Raw genomic sequence first — 20554 nt, 5'->3', positions numbered from 1 at the left:
ATCTCTTTTATTAGATCATATATCTTTGGTGTTACAAACATTTCTTTATCCTGTACAAGTAAATTTTCATATAACTCTTTTGAAAATTGAAAAAACATTTTTTCCAAAGAAAAACTAAAGGATCTATATAAATTCAGATTTTTTCATGCAGATTTATTTATATTATGTATTATTTTTTGCATGCATATAGGCATTGTAGAAATTAATGAAAACAAGGAAGTTTTGAAGGAAAAAGAACCGGACTCTCATGTAATTTTGGATTAAAATTTTCGTCATCCGTTGAAATTCCTTTCGATCGTTTCAAATAGTCGGACATTTACCGGCAATCACTTGTCCGTAGGCTCGCTCGGGCCTGATGATGATGGATTTCGAGTTGATCTTAATGTTGTTAATGCAGCCGACATATTGAGCCTTCGAGGTGCTGCCTTGCAATCCTCTTCTAAGCAGCAAATGGCCACCGATGTATACCGGTTGCCTTGACAAGACTCTACCCATATGCGAGTTACTAACTGCGGGCGGCAACGGTTTGTGATCGATTGACAGCAATACTGCATTCTTCTGTTTGGAGGCTGTTTGGAAAAAGAGACAATAATCGTAGAATACATTTAATTAGCATCGAGTATTAGTATCCATTAATACAAAAGATTCCAGATTAATTAAAAAAATCGTTAAAATTACAATGTTGGGAATTGATCTTTTTACATTTTGTAAAAAATTAAATTATCGTATGACTTTATACCTTTAATATGATGCCATTGACCGTCGCATAGGAAGTTTGGTTTCGGCGGCTCATAAGAGGTCTCGATCAAGCCTTTTTGTGTCTTTACGAGAAACTTGATGGTACCATTGATCATCTCCAGCACAAGATAATCCTTCTTACCATGTACTGATAGCAAGTGTCCGGACGTCGAGCGCGGTTTTATGTCCATCTCGATGTCAATCCTGCCTACATCGCTGAATCTATCGGCTGAAAATTAACGGTAGAATGTTTATTTCGAATGTTTAATAATGTTCAATTAACTGTACGGAATAAAAATATATTCATCGCTTAATATGCTACACGATATGTCTAGCATACATTCTCACCTGCTTTATACAAGTTACTACCATTTCCTGGGAAAAAGAAGATACCATCTTCGACTCTCCTCGAGCAAGGTATTACGCCTATTTTCTCTGGTGGTTCTCCAACAGTTTGGCCGTTCATCATGAAATTTGCTAGACAGCCGTTAAATGTCCCATTGATAGCCTGAAAGAGATTCGAAAGATGTGTATTATACATGCTTAGAATCCTTAAAGAATTTCTCTAAGAGGAATTAATTTGGCAATCTTACAATGTTTGCATACGCGATGCTGGATATTTCTGGCAAAATACCTCCCACGAAGAACGGTGGATTAACGTTGATGGTTGTAGCGTCTCCCAGCGAGTATCCCGTCACTGGGTTCTCTTCATCTACAGTCAGTGAGCCATATTTACCTTGCCTCTTGAAGACTATTATGTGCCATTCGTCGTCATTGATTTTCTTGTCGTTTACCAATAACGCCGGGCCGCTTCCACAGTTGAATATGTAATGAACCTTAAAGAATTATTTTTCAAGGTAGAGATGAGACGATTTTGCTGTGTGAATTAAAATACTTTGTTACCTTTCCCTTAAGCACGTACACGGCGATCAAGTTCGCATTATTGAGACCGGAAGCGTAGAATATAATTCCATTCTCCGCTATTGTTTTTATATCGATTTGGAAATCGTAATCATCCTTGTATCTTCCTTTCAGTGTTCTATATTCTAATCTACTGTTCTTCGCGACGCCTAAAAAATTATTAAATATTTGAAATTTTATAACATTACTTAACATAAATTTGTCAGATTGAATATAATATTTTTATTTATTTAAAAATGCATACCAAATCGCCAAGAATTTTTGACATCGGGATCCACAGCTGGATAGTATGGCAAGTGACATTCATCGACAGTTTGAGGTTGCTGCGTAGTGGTCGTGGTAGTGGTATCGTATTTATCAGCATCAACTCGTCCTTCCAACTTTGGTTCTTCCCATTCATCCTTGTCGTCTTCCTTTTCTAAGTCGACGTCTATGATATCTGAAAGAAATTTGTGTTTTTGTTCTACATTATAAATATTTACGATATGTGTGTGTGAGAGAGAGATATAGTATGATTTTTATTTCTTCAGAAAAATCTATTATTATTAACTTTGCTTTGCTTACTGATATGAGTTGACGATTCCACCGAATCTTCAGGAACTTCTGACGGCAGCAACGGTGGCAAAAATTCAGATTCGATGATTGGCGGTAAAGCTAAATAAATCAAAGCGATATATATTAAAAACAGAACGTGTGGCTTAAGAATGATTCACGAAATTGTAACATACGTGTTTGATCGCCACCCTTGCACTTTCCTAGGAACGCATGCGGCCTCTCAGTCGTGTTGGCAAAATTGATAATGATCTCGCTGTTGACGGTCGCGTCGCCGATGCAACCGACGAAAGGAACAGTATCAACAAGGTCGAGAGTAAATGGCAGTCCGCCGATATATAGACTGCCGTAGAGGAAGTTCAGCGGTGGCGGCGCCGAATCGGTACTATAACTCTTTGTGTCGTCGATGTCAAGACTGAGAGCCGATTGGCTGTGAGTGGCAGTCACTACGTGCCACTCATTATCATTGAATTTGACGTCGGACGGGCTAGTCCTAAGTACTTCACCTTGGCTATTAAATACCAGCTGACCGTCTATTAGCGACAAGAAACTGCTGGCTGGATTTCCTTGATCATCGTTGGTCGCGTAGAAAATCAGACCGTCATTGGCTAAAGTCTTAAATTTAAGATTTACTTGGAGACCGTTGGATATCAAGTTGCGCCACCTCACGTAGCCAGGCATGTTTTTCTCGAACGAGACGAGCCTAGCAAACTGAAAAATAATTTGAAAAGTTAGCAAAGATTAAATAATAATTCAAATTAGAAAAGTTGGTAGTTGTTCGATAAAAATTTGAATTTGTAATCCGTTTTGCATTTCACAAATAATAGAAATTTCAATTACCCTGACTGGACAACCAGGCATAACTCCAAATGCCTGGACGTTGTGAGTAAGATCGACTGAAGTATCGAGGATGACAACATCATCGATGCAACCTTCAAAGCCGCTATTGGTAACTGTATGATAATGATGTTTTACATTAGGCGGATATCCACCGAAATAAATGTGATCCGATGTGGCCAAAGGCTTGGTGGTTCCTTGCTCTTGTCTCGACGCGACCGTATGATCATCGATTTTCAGCGCACCCCTTGTGTCCTGTCTGATGGCTTCCAAGGTGTGCCAATTACCATCATTATATTTATCGTCGGATTGCATGGCAATCTCACCTTCGCCAAGATCATACTGATACAACACTCGACCTTTTTTTATCTCCAGTGATAAGAATTGCCTGCCTTTGCCCATTAGATAAATCAATCCATCTTCTGTGAAGGTCTTGAAGGATAATTTGATAATGAACTTTCTGGTATCTGGTGTGATCTGCGAACCTCTCTTACTGAGGACTGCGTATCCGTGTCGATCGAAGCGATATCCCCTACTCGGTGCAAAGTTGATGAGCTTGTCGCGCTCAAATGCACTCTTCCAATCGTTCTCACTGTCGACAAAATTCCAGAAAGACACTGGTATATCGCCTACCATTAGCTCTTCCATCTCGCCCTCGAACGAGGATGCGGTCACGGCATCTTGAATGTGGAAGGACGACGGATATCCACCGACAAACAATTTTGAATGCTCCTGATCTACATTGAAGATATAATAAGAGCCCGGTAGCACTCGCTCCTTTTCGTATAATGCATCCTTGCCTTCACCGATATCTTCGCGAACGATCAATTTAACATTCTTGCCAGTCCTAGAAGAAGAAGTTAGAAAAACATTAATAGAAGATTATATATTAGGATATATTAGAATCAAATAAAACTAAATGAACCAGTGCTAACCTGTCGATAATTATCTGCCGCCACACGTTATCCGATACAAATCTGTTATGAATTATCTTTTCGGGTCTTCCAGATCCTAAATCAACTATAAGTACGGGATACCCGCTTTCGATCAATAGCGCCATAAAATCATGCTGCAAAATATAAAATCGTTATAATTATTCTTTGTTTACCCAAATTTTTACGATTTGTCATCGACTCACCGTCTTAGAGCGTGGTAGTTTGATTGTTTCCTCATTACCGAGATATAATAGGAAACCGTTGGTCTTGTTGGTTCTGAAATACAGAGAGATCTTAGTAGATGTAGCTAATAATGGCAGACTCTCTGGATTCTTCAGCTCCAGAGTGGTGTTCCTATAGAAGGTCAAGCCAGTCTTGTATCGATTCGCCAGTTCTCGTGCGTTCGCAATCTTGTTCCTTAAAGCCTCGATCTTGCTTTGCAGGTCGTTTCCGATCGTATCAACCGATTTTTGGTTATTATTTAAACTTTTTAGCAGATTAATGATATTTGGCGTCATTTTGTCGACAATATCTAGCTGTTTGTTTGCCTGCGATATGTCGCGGATCGACTCTGAAGTATTTTTCGACAGCTGCTTTGTCTCTCGCAAGTCCTCCGGAATCTGATCCACGATACCGTTCATGTTGACGATGGCAAATTTGATGTCGCGCTCGACGTTCACAGCCTGATCCATGGCATCATGCGCGATTGAGGACGACTGTGAAGGGATATTGCCGAGGGTCCTAGAATTTTATTATAACATACAGATAGTAAAAAGTTTTATTTGTAGCATAAATGTTAAATTATAAGCTTCTCAATGTACAACATATATTTTATTTTCTTTACAAATTTAAATTTAATTTTTTTAAATAATTTTATGTATGTATAACATTTATATAAAATATAACTTTTTTTTTTTCTTTCTTAAAATTGAAATATTGAAAATAATTGTACTTGTCAATAGAATCGAGAAGTTCCTTGTTGAGTTTATTTTGGTTGTCGATCAAGGTCGCGTTGTTTCTTGCATCTCGCAAATCATTCTCTGGCTGTCCAGTTGCCTTCATTAGAGCGAGTTGTGCGGCGGAGAATAGCTTAAAGCATTCTTGCCGAGAATCCAACATCTTTTGCTCGATTCCAGCAGACTGAATAAATGGAATTATATACTTAACAAATTAATTAAAATTTTTCTAATGTGTATAAAATAAATAAAATAAATAAAATGAAAAATATAATTAAAATAAATAAATCAAGATTATATAATATAGTATATATTGAGCCCCGTACTAATAATGTTGCATTCTCAGCAGCGTTTATAGCATCGTCCGCAGCGTCTTTCGCAGCTTGAATAGCGATTTCGATGTCCCTGTATGCTGAAACGGCTCTCACCGCGTTAGTATTGCGAGTATCAGTTAACAAACTATCCAGTTCCAACGAACGATTATACAAATATGCTGCATGAGAATGAGCTCTCTGTATCGGTTCAGCCAGATCGAATAACATTTGATCGTTGTGGACGATGGTATTGTTCAACTGGGCAGCCGTGTCGGCAACGGCATTGGTTTCTGAAAAAGAGAAAATTTTCACTTTTACTTCCACTTCCGCGATTATTTTTGTCAAAACATCTTCAAAACATTGAGATCAAGAAGAAATGACATTTACGCAGAATATCGATGTTGGCTTTAGCGTCATTAAGGAACTGGCTGGCATTTTTGTTGAGCTTCTCGCCGGCTTCTAAGTCTTCCCTTGCTTCAGCCGTGGAATTTTTCACTACGTCCAAGTTACCAGTCTGTGCTGCGATTCTGTTCTCTCGATTCAATTTATCAACCATGCTGGCCGATTCTTGAGCCGTTTGCGCAATATCTAGCAAATCATCCATCTTGGCGCTAGCATTCTTGATCCTGTTGCTGAGATCAGATGCAGCGAAGCTTAAATTGCTGACCGGAAAATTGTACTGCTGCATCTCGGAAACTAGAATGTTGGCCTGGTCGGCTTGGTCCACGGCATTGTCTCGGAACTTGACGAAGGAAACATCTTTGATTTTCTTCAGAATCTCCTTTGCTTCGTTTAGCGCACTGTCGACCTTGGCGCCTGTTCCTAGTTCAATATTCAATACCAATGATTGCACCTCCGATACAATTAGATTTACCAAATCAATCTTGCGTGCCACATCTTCCTCCAAGGTATTCATATCCCGCAGTGTGTCTTCCGCATCGTTCTTCGATTTGACACTGTCTTCGGCGGTGAAGTCAATCTGTCGTTTCTGATTATACACTATATGCTCCAAGTCCTTTAATTTCTTTTGTAATGGCTGCAAGTTTACTCGGCTTGGATCTAGCGATTGAACTTCAGGATAAAGCTCGTTAGCCGTATCATTGATAAATTTGAGTCGTTGGTTTGTAAAGTAACCTTCCGCAACGGTCTAAAAACACATCAGAGAAACACCCCAAGTTATATATACTTGTTTTATACATATACATATGTATATTTATGAAAGATACTCTCTCCTTTGCTTACACTATATTCGCGCGAAATGGGTTGCAATAAATCTTCCAATTCGTCTGTGACATCCAGAAGATTTCCCGTACAAGAACCGCAGGAGAAACAACCTTGCGCCGGTATAAGCACATGTCGATACGGACAATGGTCGCATTTTTCACCAATCACACCGGGTAGACAGGTACATTGGCCGGTGGTTGTATTGCAAGATACGCCGACAGAATAACCAGTGTGACATTCACAAGCTAAAATAGATATATGTGATGATTTGAACCTTAATTTGAGCAAATTTTGATTCATCGTAAACAAAATTATTACTCTTACGTAATAATTATCAAGCGCTCTAATAATCAGTTCAGTTGTCTAACATGATTTTTTTTATGCTTGAATAAAACTTAATATTAATGATCTTTGTAAGAAAAATAATTATTCAAATATTGACTCAAGAAAGCTACTTTACATGTGCATCCATCTGGTCCATAATTCCAATATCCTTGAATGCACTGATCGCATCTGCGACCAGTGACACCCGGCATACACTTGCACTGTCCCGTCTCCTCATCACACTGGCTGCTATCTGAGGCCGGACCGCATTCGCAGGGCCTGCAGCCTTCACAAGCGCTGAAGCCATAATGATCGGGCGCGCAGCGATCACATTGCTCGCCGATCACGTTTTCTTGACAGAAGCATTGGCCGCTGTAGCTATCGCAGTGCTCCATCCCGCATTCATCGCACACACAGCTGCGACAGTCCTTTCGCTGTACGGCATCGCCGAAGTATCCGGGCGCGCACAAATTACACGCCTCGCCATATGTATTATTCAGGCATTGTAAACATTGACCGGTGATGCTGTCACATGAGCCGATCTGATTGGTATCTATATTGCCAGAGCATTCGCACAGCTTACAATAGTCGCCGTACACTTCAGGATTGCCGTAATAACCGGCAGCGCAGGCCTCGCAACGGGCGCCGTAATATCCAGGCAGACAGTCGCAGCTAATCTTATTGCCCTCATCATTTACCTCGCAGCCGGTGGCGAAGTTGTTAGAGACGACCGGTAGCGGGCACGCGCAAATCAAACAATCAGACGGTGTTCCCACTGTGGCGTTACCATAATAGCCCTGTTCACAGAACTCGCAATGGTCGCCGGTGGTGCCATTCTTGCAATTCTGCGAGATATTAAAGAAAGTTTATAAGCTTTCATCGGAAAAATCTAGGAATTTTATTCTAAGAAGAAGATTTCCTTTTCAACTTACCTGACAAATTCCGGTGTTCACATCACATGTGGTCGCATGGCCATTGCATTGACACGGCGCGCAATATCCTCCGTACGGTCCTGATTTGACTCTGTAGTAGCCGGGTGCGCATTCTTCGCATGAAAGTCCTTGGTAATTGGGTGGACATTGGCACTGCTCGACACTGCTGGCTGGAACATTATATTGAGCGGAATACTGTTCCGTTGTGACATCCAAAGTTGCGTACGCTAATCTGTAAATATATTTAAAAAAAGAATAAGATTCATCGACATTTCAACACATATGGAGTCGCGGATACGTACGTTGCCATTAAGCTGGGACTCCAATATGTAGCACGTACATAAATTCCGCGTAGATTTTCCAGAACTACCATAAATTGTTCTCTCGTAGCGCTGAGTCTATTGCTAGTTAAAAAGTTAGTCTCAACGAGACGAACGGAAGATCTGAAGTTTACAAAAGACGGCGGCTGTTCGTCAGAATAGTAGAACAGGGTAGTATTGGCACTCTGAAGAACCACATCAGCGGCGCTGACAGCCTTACCGAAGGGTCCCGTACTATAGTAAACGGTATAATTGAAATATCCGCCGTAGGAAGTCAATTTTTTACCGAGATATGTATCAGGCGCTGAGAAATAGACAATCTCGTAAGTATCATTACTGGTAAAAGAGACTTTAATTGTAGTCGCGTTGTCCTCAGGATAGGTCGACAGATTAGTGAAATCGCCATTTTTATCTATGGGCGCGACTAATTCCCAATCAGCCATGTCCATAAGATGAGTCCAATAGAGGCTCGCAGAGGCACATCTGGTGAGTAAATGACAATATTTTATTATGCTTTAAGATATATATATATATTTTTATAAGTAACTAATAAAAACACGAAAATAAGTTATAATCATAAAAAATAATTGCAATAGCAAATGTAAAATGTAAAAACCTGGTGGTCTTGCCAAAACAGAAACATTTGGTACAGCCGTCCTCATTGTCAGCCTGAATATCGAAGGTGCCTTCACGGCATACATCGCACGCTGAACCCTGGACGTTCGCCTTGCAGAAGCACTCAGCCGTATACTGATCGCAAATGTCACTGGTAGTGCCGCGCGAGTCGCAGTCGCAGCGCTCGCAATGCGGGAATTGTGAGTAGCCGGCACGGCAGCGGTCGCATTGACGACCCACCACGTTCTCTTTGCAACGACAGCCGCCATCGAATAGGTCGCACTGCAAATCACCGTCCAGAACGCCCAGAGGAGAGCAGTTGCATTCTTCACAGCCGATAATTGGATGGAATCCGTAGGTACCAGCCTCGCACTGATCACATCGAAGACCTGTCACTCGTGGCGGGCAGATACATCTACCACTATTTGGTTCGCAAAGCGCGGTCGTGGGGCAGTTGCATGGTCTACATCTAGGATAGCCATAGAAACCTGTTCGACAGATCTCGCATCGTCTGCCGATGATGTTCGGTCGGCAGGGACATTGACCGCCGAACTTATCGCATTCGAAACTAGTGGAGCCTTCGACATCACAGTTGCACGGCAGTGCGCCGTTATTGTAATTGGCTGTCAGCGAAAAACTGGAATCGCGGCAGAAACCATCCTCGGTGACATTGATGTGAAAATGATTGTTACCGCAACGCTTGATAAACTCCTTAGTCCGATCAAATTGTAATTTGCCGAGAATTTTTTCGTTGTATTGATCTGCCGGTATCACCAGGATATAGTCCAGCCAAATACCGCGGCCATCGCCGGGCTCCTTCAGCGTCAGCATAAAGTTCTCGATCAATTGGAATCTGGTACCGCCACCATCAATCTGACGTACGATGCTGCGGCAACCGCTATTACTAGGACAGTGGGGAACCGGCACCTTTGCTTCATAGTACTTGCCGTTCTGCACTAGCACGTCCAATTCGAACTCGGGATGGTCTGGTTGATAATATTGTATCACGAAAACGTACTCTCCCTGCTGAGACACATTTGCACGAATATCCACCATCGCATCACCATCACCTAAGTAAATCAATTTAGTAGCGTTATCGTAAATACCAGAAGGTCGATGTTTGGCCTCGAGAACGCCGCTGGACGTCTCAAACTCAATCTTTTTGGCATCAGCTGCGCCAGAGAACAGTCCCTGTATACATTTACCATCCTTCCTCACACATATGGATTTGGGCTTCACATAGTCCAGTGACCACTGATTATAAGGAATCGCTACTACCGAATCAATCCCAACATTTGAAGCCGGTTCGCCGGTTAGCACCAAGCTGACATAATTTGACGGAAAGTTCATGACGGCTACCTTACCATAAGTATCAGTAACGACTTGTCGGCAGGTGCTAGTATATTTGCAGGGGTTTAAAGTAGCTTTGCCCTTGCCGACGGTATTGGCCTCAATTAATAGCACTGACGTAGATCGCTCGTCTCGTGAAGTAACATAAGTCACCACGAGGACATGGGGACCAGGTTTGCTAATTCTCAGTTCGAAGTGGATCTCCTCTTGTTGATTATTGATGAGCGGTACTTCCTCTTTACCAATCTCTTGCAGAGCCTCGCGATCAGTGAAATACTCCGTTAATGGAATTCGGAGATTGTTCTCGCTAAGGAAGCCGCCACCACCATAAACCGAATCAAACCGTGTCAAGTTGGGATATCCATAGTGTCTGCAGAGTCCCCTGTAGCCGACTTCGCAGGGTATATTCACATCTTGCGTTAGTATGCCACCTTCGTAGTATTCAGATGGTAATAGGACAAAGTAGTCAAGGAACAAACTCTTTTCCGTAGCAATTTTGATAGACCAATGTCCAGGATCCATCACCATAGGCGACGGATGATTGCCATGCGCTCCGGCAACTGTTACAAAAGACGGTTGGCTGGTCGGTTTGAAATTGACTTTAAAGTGCTGCTCTACCTCGGTTGGATTATCGGGAGTGATCGTAATGGTGCCGAGAATCGGCTCGTTATTAGGATTGACATAGCGTAGAACCATTCGGTAAAGCGAGGACTTGCCGATGCCTACACCCAGCACGATCTCGTCCTGCAGAGCGGAAAACACAGCGTAACCTTTCCAACTGAAGCCAGGGAAGAGATCTTCCGTAAAACCATAACGGACGGCGCTGCCGCTAGGAGTTCTGCCGTCCTCAGCCTCATATTGGTATTGATGAAGCGTAGGAAAATAGTGCGCCTTTAAAGGCTCCTTGCATGTTAGACCGGTCACTCGTGGTTGGCAAGGGCACTGGCCGGTCTGCTTGTCGCATATTAGATTCACGGAACCACCGACATCGCATGCACAGTCTTAAGAATAATGTAAATATTGTATTAGATATTTAATCGATTAAGGAATAGAAGATTGTCGATTCGGTAGTCGACTTACCCGAACAACCGAAAAGATTGCTTTCTTGAAGATTGTATGTTCCATCGATACATCTACTGCATCCTCTATCAGTCACACCAGGCTTGCATATGCACTGTCCAGTCTTAGTGTCGCACTCGCCGATGCTGCCAATGACTCCGGGAATGTTACAATGGCAGTCTTTTGAATATAAATATATATATATTTTATATAATAGAATTATAAAATATGAAACTTTATATTCATATCATACAATTATTTTTTTTGTATCAAGAAAATATGACGATTTTTAACTTTACAAATCTCATTATCTATTATCTCGTATTATTTTACACAATGTTATTTTTTATAATAATAAAAAATAATGTTGATATAATATATTCTATAATTTTTCAATATAGAATTATTAATTCTAGAATGTAGATTCACAAACCTTCGCAACCATCCGGATTGTAAGGCTGCAGATTCCAGTAGAGTGGCTTGCATTGGTTGCATATTCTACCCTCGACTCGATCCTTACATTGGCAAAGTTCGCCAGGCGGTAGAGATCCGCAACCTTGAAAGGTCGCAACTATGCCGGCCGGATCACAATTGCAACCCTCGCAGGTGGGGAAGTTGTAGTAACCCTCTTTGCATTGCTCACATCGGATACCGTCAAAGTTTTCTCGACATTGACATTTACCCTCGCTGTCGCAGGACACACCGATTGAGCCATGACTGTCACAATTGCATGCTAAAGAGAGAATCAAAAGATTATAAAAAATTTAATTAATAATATATAATTAATATAAATTTGAGATTAAATAAAATAAAATACAAAATAATTCAAAGATTAATAAGATATTTAAAGATAATCAAATACTGTACAGAGAAATTCAATTGAGACATTCTTTTGATGATGTAAAGAGTTTCGATTCACATACCGATGCACTCCGGGTATTTGTAATATCCTGGACTGCATTGATTGCAAGTTCTTCCGGCGAAATTGGTGAGGCACGAGCACTTGCCCGCGGAATCGCAACTGATGGTGGATGAGCCGACAGAACTACAATTGCACGGTCTACAGTTGGGATAGCCGTAATATCCAGGAATGCACTGGTCACATCTAACACCGCCGTATCCTTCCTTGCATAAGCAAACACCATCACTCTTGTCGCAAATGCCGGGCTCTGTTCCGCGCGCATCGCAATTGCAATCTGCAATTTAAATAAAAATAATCATCCTCAGGATTAGCATTATAAATTTAGGGACATAAATTTAATTTTACATATATATATATACTTAGATTACTTTCTAAATTTATATCCCGTACAAACTTTATTAAATATCGAGCATTTAAATTATTTAAAATAATTAAAGTAAACTTTTAATTTTAAATAATTAAAATAAATATTAAAATAAACGCTTAATTATTTTTTATAATTATTATTTATTATTTATAATTATTTATAATTATTTTTTGTGATATGTATATTTTTTATATCGAAATAGCAAGAGTATTCTATAACTAGAAAAATATAGAATTGTTACAAAAGAACAGTAATAAATGAAAGGTCTGAACAATAATAAATGAGAAATTATAATCAGAAGACAACGTACCGAATGCTAAATTAAATTTTTTATGTTATTGCTATTGATAAAATAGCATTCTATCGTACAACAGAAGAAGCTGTAGAATATCTTTTCATGAAATATAATAGTTAAATTGCGACGTACTTAGCGATAATTAAAATGCTGACGTACATGTGCAAAGAGGATAATTGAAGTAACCGTCCTCGCAAATGTCGCACGTTCTGCCGCCATAGTTGTTTTTGCATGTGCAGTTACCTGACACCACGTCGCAGACGCCGTTCAGGGCGCCCAGAGGATTGCAGGCGCAAGCTGAAATCATAATTATATATCTTTTAGATAATTTAATGATCGAAGATTAAAAAAGATACAAATCTCGAAGAGATTCACTTACGTAAGCAATCGGGGAATTTGTAGTATCCCTCTGCGCAGAGATTGCAATAGTGACCGGCGTAATTCAATTTGCAAGGACAATAACCATCCGTTGCTTCGCAGTGATAACCATCGGTGCCCTGTAAGTGGCACTCGCAAGGTCGGCAAGTGGGATAGCCGAAGTATCCGTAATTGCAAGAGTCACAGTTCGGCGGGGCATATTCTTCCCGACACTCGCACTTCCCGGTGGAGTCGGCGCAGTTTCCGGTCGAATAAAAGTAATCGCAGTCGCAAGCTAAACATTCGAAAATAATCGCGAATTAAGTATCATTAATAAATTTTATAATTCATCTCAAATCAAGGACTTACGTTGACACACGTCGGTCGCGTTGAGCGGTTTGTCCCGAGGCCTATAAAACCTAGGTTTACAGCGATTGCAATTGATGCCCTCGGTATTATGTTTGCAATTCTGACATATACCGCCGCCCTCGTAATTACCGTGAATGTCCAGCGACAAGTGCTTTTCGTCCATTTCCGGATCATAGATGCATTCGTCCGAGTGTCCGAAACAATTGCAGGCTGCAAAATAATTCAATACATATTTAAATAAAAGAGAATCTTAAAAAGAATTTGGAGAAATGTTCAGAATTGGATTGACGGAGGAATAAGAATTAATTTGTATGTTATTATAGAGAAATAATTTTTTAGAACAAACAAATGCGTGGAGTTACATTTTCATTATTCCTATATTGAGAGAATTCTGTCTATCTATCGGAATGAGAAAGCAAATTATTCTTACGTTCGCATGTGAATTTCTTAGATGCCGTGGACTGCTGCCACTTCTTCTGCTCGAAGCCCTTGCAACAAGTCGCGCACTGAGGCCCGCAAGTGTTGTGCTGGCATCGGCAGACTAGTTTCTTTGGCATATTGGGGTCCTGAATGTCGCAAGTATCCGCATGTCCGTTGCACATGCAGCGACCGCCGATGCTGATATCCTTTATTGAATAAAAGTACTGCAACAGACAAATGATATTTTTAAAAATTCAATTATAAAATATATATGTGTAAAATTTTAATTAGGATATAGAATTTTAATTAAATAAGTTTAATTAAATAAGTTCTAAAATCTCGAAGTTATTTTTGTTCAATGATACAAAAATATATATATGAAAAAATCGAAAGTGAAATATCTTACTCTTCTCGTAACAGTGGGATCCTGACGAACGACGGACATCAAGTGACCTAGTAAATTCTTTGTCCTGAGAAAGCGGAAACGGACGTTGGTCGCCCGCGTCCATTCTTGTAGCAAGGTCGAATTGAAATAGTGTTTCGCCGAGGGCCGGTTGTTCAAAATCGAGATCGGGATTTCACCGCCCTCGAGCGGGACAACCTGCGAGAACTCGGTTGTGCAGATCACGCTGTCGTCTCGAACGATCGGCTTGTGGCTGTCTACACCGAAATACGTCAAACAGTCACTGGCGGAATCTGAAAAGTACTGCCAGGGCGACCAAGTCTTGCCGTAGTCCTTCGACTTTTCTAGGACCCAAAGCCCTGGCCGGGGGGAGTTGCCCATTCGTATGTAAACGTAAGCCACATGGAATTCCTTCCATAAAAAACGAAGAACCCAATTTTAAAAAATTTTATATATTCTAATCAAAATTTTTTCTTCCATTTCCTCGATTTATCCTTTTTTAAATAAATATTATATATATAATATTTATTTAAAAAAGGATAAATCGAGGAAATGGAAGAAAATATATATAATATTTATTTATAATATATAATATAATTATTTATACATTTATACATATATAACTATAAAATATATATATTTTATAATTTATAATCTTTTAATTTTTTTCAAAATATCGTCTTACTATTAATTGTTAATTGTTACATTTCACGGAGAAATGCGTCATTCGCTCAATTTATAGTTTTGAATTTTACAATTAGACCTGCTTTGTGAGTTCTCTTATTTCAGACAGAATAATAGGAACCGAGGGCCTAAAAACTGAAGACTGAATGCCAGATGTATGCCATGCAAAGTTTCGGTGCTACTAAAATCTCAAGTGTATGGGCTGACAGATTTGAGAGAGAAAGAAAGAAAGGAAAAAAGAGAAAGAAAATGGAGGATACATAGATAGATAGAGAGAGAAGAAAAAGAAAAAAATATTTACTTTTTGAGATAATATAGGCTTCAAAAAATTAGAGAGTGTAGTGGTTTTATAATTATATATTAAAATTAATGAGAAACAAAATATGCTTTCAAAAATCGCTTACGTAAATAATTTAGTAGAGAAAGAAAAGATGGAGAAAGAGAAGATGGATAAAGAGAGGAGCAGACACGGTAAAACGTCGGTGTAAATGAACCTTTCTAGGAAGATGATTAGCAGACGACAGACTCCGCGTGCGTTGCAGTCACGAACTTAAACTTGTGATAACAGCTAATACATGCACTGCAAAAATTAAGTCGGGTCCAGATACGGTCAACTCTAAGTGAAATCTCTCGCTATATATTTGCTAATAAAAATTATACGGAAAAGAGTAATATTTATTAAAATGGTTTATACTTGAAAAAATCAGATTTATACGTACAAAATAGTTTAATGCTTATAATTGTTGAAAAATTATATTATGCCGTTCTTACTAATTGTCAATGAAAATTAATCTCTTTATAAAACATACATATAATTAGAATAAGAAATTTTAAGAAAAATGTACCCCAATTTTTTAACAATTAAAACGACGAAAATATGATTAAAGATGAAATCGTTGATATAGTTTTCTGTCTTCAAACTTCCCATCATTCTCCGGAAGCGAATTGAAGATAAATCTTCCCACTTGCAGGAAAACGCCTACTCTATATGTGATAGAAATGTTTATGTCGCCGATAAAAGGATCGCGTTTTTCATCATTTCCTGTCACTTCTATGTGAATCACGAATCTTTTGAATACGCTATAAAAGCTTTGGCATATATATATATAACTTGTACGTTTTATATAATAGAAGAGTTTTTTAAATTAAGAATTTATATAATAGAAGTTTATACCTGTCCAAGATCAATCGTCAGATTCACTTCGTTATACTTCATCCCTCTGGATAAAGGCGGCGATTGCCACCAAGTTTCCATGCCATCGACCGCGTATTCAGGTGGATGTCTCTTCTCAGGATTATCAGGATCACAATAGTCGCATACCTGAAAAAAACGAAATTTACACGCTATATTAAAAAAAAAGAATATCAGTTAATCGGATTGAATTTAGAACATGTGAATCTCAGATGTAAAGACCTTTTTAGAAAATTTATAATCTATTAAATTTGTGTGCAAAAAATTCAAAACAGAATCTTATTTCTAATTTTATGTGTGGTGTAATATAGGGAAAATACATTTGTGAAGAAATAAAAACATATATACAAAATATGCACACATATAGATGTACATATAAGCACACATATGTATCAAGAGGCAACACAACAAGATTATAAACAGATTCTTATCTTAAATTTTTGTCGCAAATTATAGATTTATAAAATGAACTTAAAGTTAAAATAAAATGAAAATTTTTATTAAAATCAAATCTGTTACACTTTATTGATTTCTTATCGTAATAGTATATTAAAATATTAAGAAGAAATATTTGAATATGAAATATAAAAGTATAAAAAGCAATTTTTAGAAAGAATCGCAAGATAAAATATAGAATAAATAGAGGTTTTTCTTTTCAAAATCTATGTAGACCATCCGTGACATCAGAAAGACTCTTAATTTTCGACGAATAAACGATCGAGTGTTATCGAGAGGTCATCCGTATCTTCGGTTTTATCGGACCTTGCGCTGCAACTTCTTTTTTTATTTAGTATAAAGAGGTAGAGAAAAAGTGAGAAGATCATGTCGTACATCGATGTCTCGTGATCGAAATATTAATCGGTCTAGAATCCAAAATTGCTGGACTAGTAATTTGATAATTACAATATAAGCTGAAATTGTCAAACTTGACAATTATGCATAATTAATTTCGCGATAATCAAATTGATACACATATAGCATTTATTAATTATGTATATTTATAATATAAATATATATTCTTATGAATATACATTCATAATATATAAATATATATTTTCTGTTCTTATTTATATGACGATAAAAATTGCCGTTATACTTTCAAAAATGTTACGTGATCCTGCGAGCCCCTATCGAGCATTCTTCTAACACAATTATAGATGCTGCGGACTTCTTATTGTTAGCCGAATCTTTCTTATGAAAGCTTTGAAATCGTTCTTTGTCCTGATTTGCCAACATAAGACTTGTTAATACGCGAGTGTATTAATTTTTAGAGCAACCATGAACGTAACGATTATGCTCGAAAAAATTGCAATATAATGCGCAGGATACACAATTTATATAATAATATTTTATCGAGAATACTGTTTTGATAAATACTAGCTTAATATATGAACTTTTTTCATTATGTAAAAGATATGTAAAATATTGATTAAATTTTTGAAAACAGTTTTTAAATTTGTCTTAAGATGCTAGAAATGTAATTTGCATGTTTAATAGCATAAATTTATTAATAATTATATATGTATATATATTAATATATATATATTTATTAATAATTATATATATATATATATATATATATATATATATATATATATATATATAATTATTAATAAATTAATAAATTAAAATATTTAAATAACATTTATATATACATATGTATATATAAATTATAATATATATATTAATATATATATAAATGTATATATGTATGTATATATATATATATATATATATATATATATATATATATATATATATATATATATATATATATATATCATATACATATACATATGTATATATAAATTTGTTATTTAAATATTTTAATTTTTAACAAAATAAATTAATAAAGAAAATAATAAAATAAATTATTAAATAAACTACTAATAACAAAAATTTTTATTAATAAATATTCAACGATGTTATATATATCTTTAATTATATTTATTTATCTCTTGTATATATCTGTATATATATATATATATATATATATATATGTGTGTGTGTGTGTGTGTGTGTGTGTGTGTGTGTGTGTGTGTGTGTGTGTGTGTGTGTCTATATGTATGTATGTATTCGCCATTCGATTGATAAAAATAATCTTCTATAAACGATTTCATTCATGTTCCCTGTTATAACGATTATTTCTTATCATAATTCTAAGATGGAGAGACCGAGAAAGTATATTTGGCAGATAATTATAAATGTTTACACGAGTGTTACACTTTGATACATATATATTTCCTATACTAAGAATAAGAAAGAGAAGTAGTTGAATGAGTGTTGAAGCTGATAAACTTTTGGACTGGTAAGATCTAATGATATATATAATTTAGTGCGAATACTGAAGATGGAAAATATATCATGATTTTTCGACGTACAAGAATATTCATTATAATCAACTTTGATTGTGTTAATACAAATTTATAAACCTTAGCAAGTTTAAATGTTAATTTAAAATGCAAGAGAGATAAAAATATGAGGATCGTTTTTTATCTTTATTTCTGGATAAAATTCGTTTTTTTCTGTAATAATCAATAAATTTATTTTAATATATATATTTAAAAAAATGTATAATTCAATATAAATGTATAATTCAAATATAAAATTCATATAAACTGGAAGCCATTCGTAAAGATTATAAATAAATAATAATATATGCAATTTTTATATAAATTTTTATATATGATATATTATTATAGAAATGATATTAAAAATAGAATCATATATTGTTTAAAAAAAAATATTCTCCTCTATATTATTTTCTTCCTTAACTTACCTGACCCTGTATTAGATTAATATCTTCATCTTGATCGGCGTTCGCACCAACAAGCTTACAGTAAAGCTCTGGACCTGTGGAGTCGACGCCGCACGTAGCCGAGGCGATGATGTTTTTGCCTTCAGCCAGGTTGAAGTATGGCGGCGTCAGGATCTCGCCCTTGGACAGCCGGGCGACCAGCAAGAGGCCGGCAAGGATCGCCGGCAAGCGCATCCTGCCAGCGGCGGAAAGAGACACCTCTCCTCTCGAGTTCCTTCGAGAAATCGTTCCGCTCCTTCCTTCTTCTCCTCACTTTCGTCTTCCCTCCACGCACTCACTGCCACTCTTCCTCTCTCTTTGTCTCTCTCCTGCCCCTCACGAGAGAGACTATGATGCCTGCGCGCCTTCTCGATGTCGACTGTCCGGACTAAACCGGAGTTCATCCAGTGCTGTCGACTCGCCGGATGAGAGGAGAGCTCGGTGGGAGTGAAAGAGATCAGTGATCTTCAAGTTGAAGCTCGGGGTCCCTTTTAGAAATCCGAAGTAAGTTTGGGTATTCTGAACTGCTTATAATTGATCCTCAAAAATCCGTTACAAATACTGTTGGATTTTTATTTTAATTTATCTAATAGTTTTAAAGTAACGAAAGTAATAAAAGAAAAACAGTAGAAGTTTAAATCTTGTCGCAATTGTCTTTCTACAGAATGCTTTTAAATATGTTTACATATTTTTTAAAGATATCCAAATTATGAAAACTTATATGGCTTATGCATAATCTAATTAGAAATTTTCCAAGAACGCGACAAACAATTTGTTTATAAGAAAATGTGTTATCATTTTTTCATGTGGAAGATTTTGGGACGCGGAACTTTGAAGATCACTGATTTAGAAGGATAATCCATGAAGATTGAGACCACATGGCATCAGACACACATATACTCTCATATATAGAATACAATATTCTTTATAATTTTTTTTTCGGCATTATCTTGCAACTCAAACTGATTCCTAAAGGCAAAATCAATTGTGAATAGAAAACATATTTTTTCGTTGATATTTGATTTTTAAATTGTGCTTTATATAATGCATGCAATATTTATATTTTTAAGTTTTTAGAAACATATATATATATATATATAACACAGGGTGTTTGATAAAGATTGAACCAACGTTCGGATAAGGCGCAATAAACTAAATAGATAAGTCCTTTACCATTTTGCAATTTTTACAATAATTATTGGAATATTAATTAAAAGGGACTGGCAAATGAACATCTGTTTAGCTAGATTATGGGATGTGTTCTCTAGGTATGTCAGTGACGAGTGTCACATGGCAACGAAAAGTTTGATCGTGTCTTATCCGACTCTTGTCTTTTCGTTGCTGTGCGATATTCGCTATTGACATGGCTAGATCACACATCGCATGGTCTAGCTTTTGCGAAATGGACGCGCATTTGCCAATCCTTTTTAATTAATATTTTAATAATTATTGCAAAAGTTGCAAAATGGTAAAGAAGAAAAATTTTCTATTTAACTTATCGTGCTCTACCCGCTCACGAGCGTTGGTCAAATCTTTATCAAACACCTTGTATGTATATATATATATATATATATATATATATATATATATATATATATATATATAAAGTGTTTGATAAATGTCAATACTTCAGGTTAATCTACTAAAACAAGTAAAAAATGTCATATGAAT

The 20554-nt window shown here is 37.1% G+C and overlaps 1 protein-coding gene across 1 annotated transcript; it reads right to left on the bottom strand.

The window, feature by feature from the left end:
• Positions 1-180: 180 nt before the first annotated feature.
• On the bottom strand, positions 181-20422 carry Lana (laminin subunit alpha). Its single transcript, XM_083090052.1, has 29 exons — positions 18866-20422; positions 16069-16215; positions 14214-14621; positions 13818-14031; positions 13388-13597; positions 13041-13313; positions 12821-12958; positions 12001-12273; positions 11511-11810; positions 11099-11257; positions 8670-11019; positions 8036-8536; positions 7734-7965; positions 6938-7646; positions 6496-6722; positions 5641-6400; positions 5266-5543; positions 4936-5123; positions 4187-4724; positions 3984-4117; positions 3052-3895; positions 2388-2922; positions 2224-2313; positions 1904-2098; positions 1642-1808; positions 1332-1574; positions 1087-1246; positions 740-967; positions 181-569 (listed from the first exon to the last, which is right to left on the bottom strand). Exons 1-29 carry the CDS (start codon positions 19076-19078, stop codon positions 301-303), a joined length of 10983 nt encoding a protein of 3660 aa, XP_082946178.1. The 5' UTR covers positions 19079-20422; the 3' UTR covers positions 181-300.
• Between the last annotated feature and the right edge of the window lie 132 nt (positions 20423-20554).

Source organism: Camponotus vicinus, unplaced genomic scaffold, assembly GCF_025532165.1.
Source record: "Camponotus vicinus isolate PSW18456_S1 unplaced genomic scaffold, iyCamVici1.0 SCAF_2, whole genome shotgun sequence".
Taxonomy (NCBI): Eukaryota; Metazoa; Arthropoda; class Insecta; order Hymenoptera; family Formicidae; genus Camponotus; species Camponotus vicinus.
Note: the sequence above shows the minus strand (reverse complement) of the source record. Positions and strands in the feature narration are given on the sequence as shown.

What these genes read in the sequence shown, in the direction of transcription:
- Lana (XM_083090052.1), bottom strand. Translation starts at nt 19,078, where the DNA reads ATGCGCTTGCCGGCGATCCTTGCCGGCCTCTTGCTGGTCGCCCGGCTG. An exon ending in TAAGAAATTCACATGCGAAC is followed by an intron (nt 13,598 to 13,817) that starts GTAAGAATAATT and finishes ATTATTTTGCAG; the next exon opens with CCTGCAATTGTTTCGGACAC. An exon ending in CGGCAGATAATTATCGACAG is followed by an intron (nt 3,896 to 3,983) that starts GTTAGCACTGGT and finishes TTCTTCTTCTAG; the next exon opens with GACTGGCAAGAATGTTAAAT.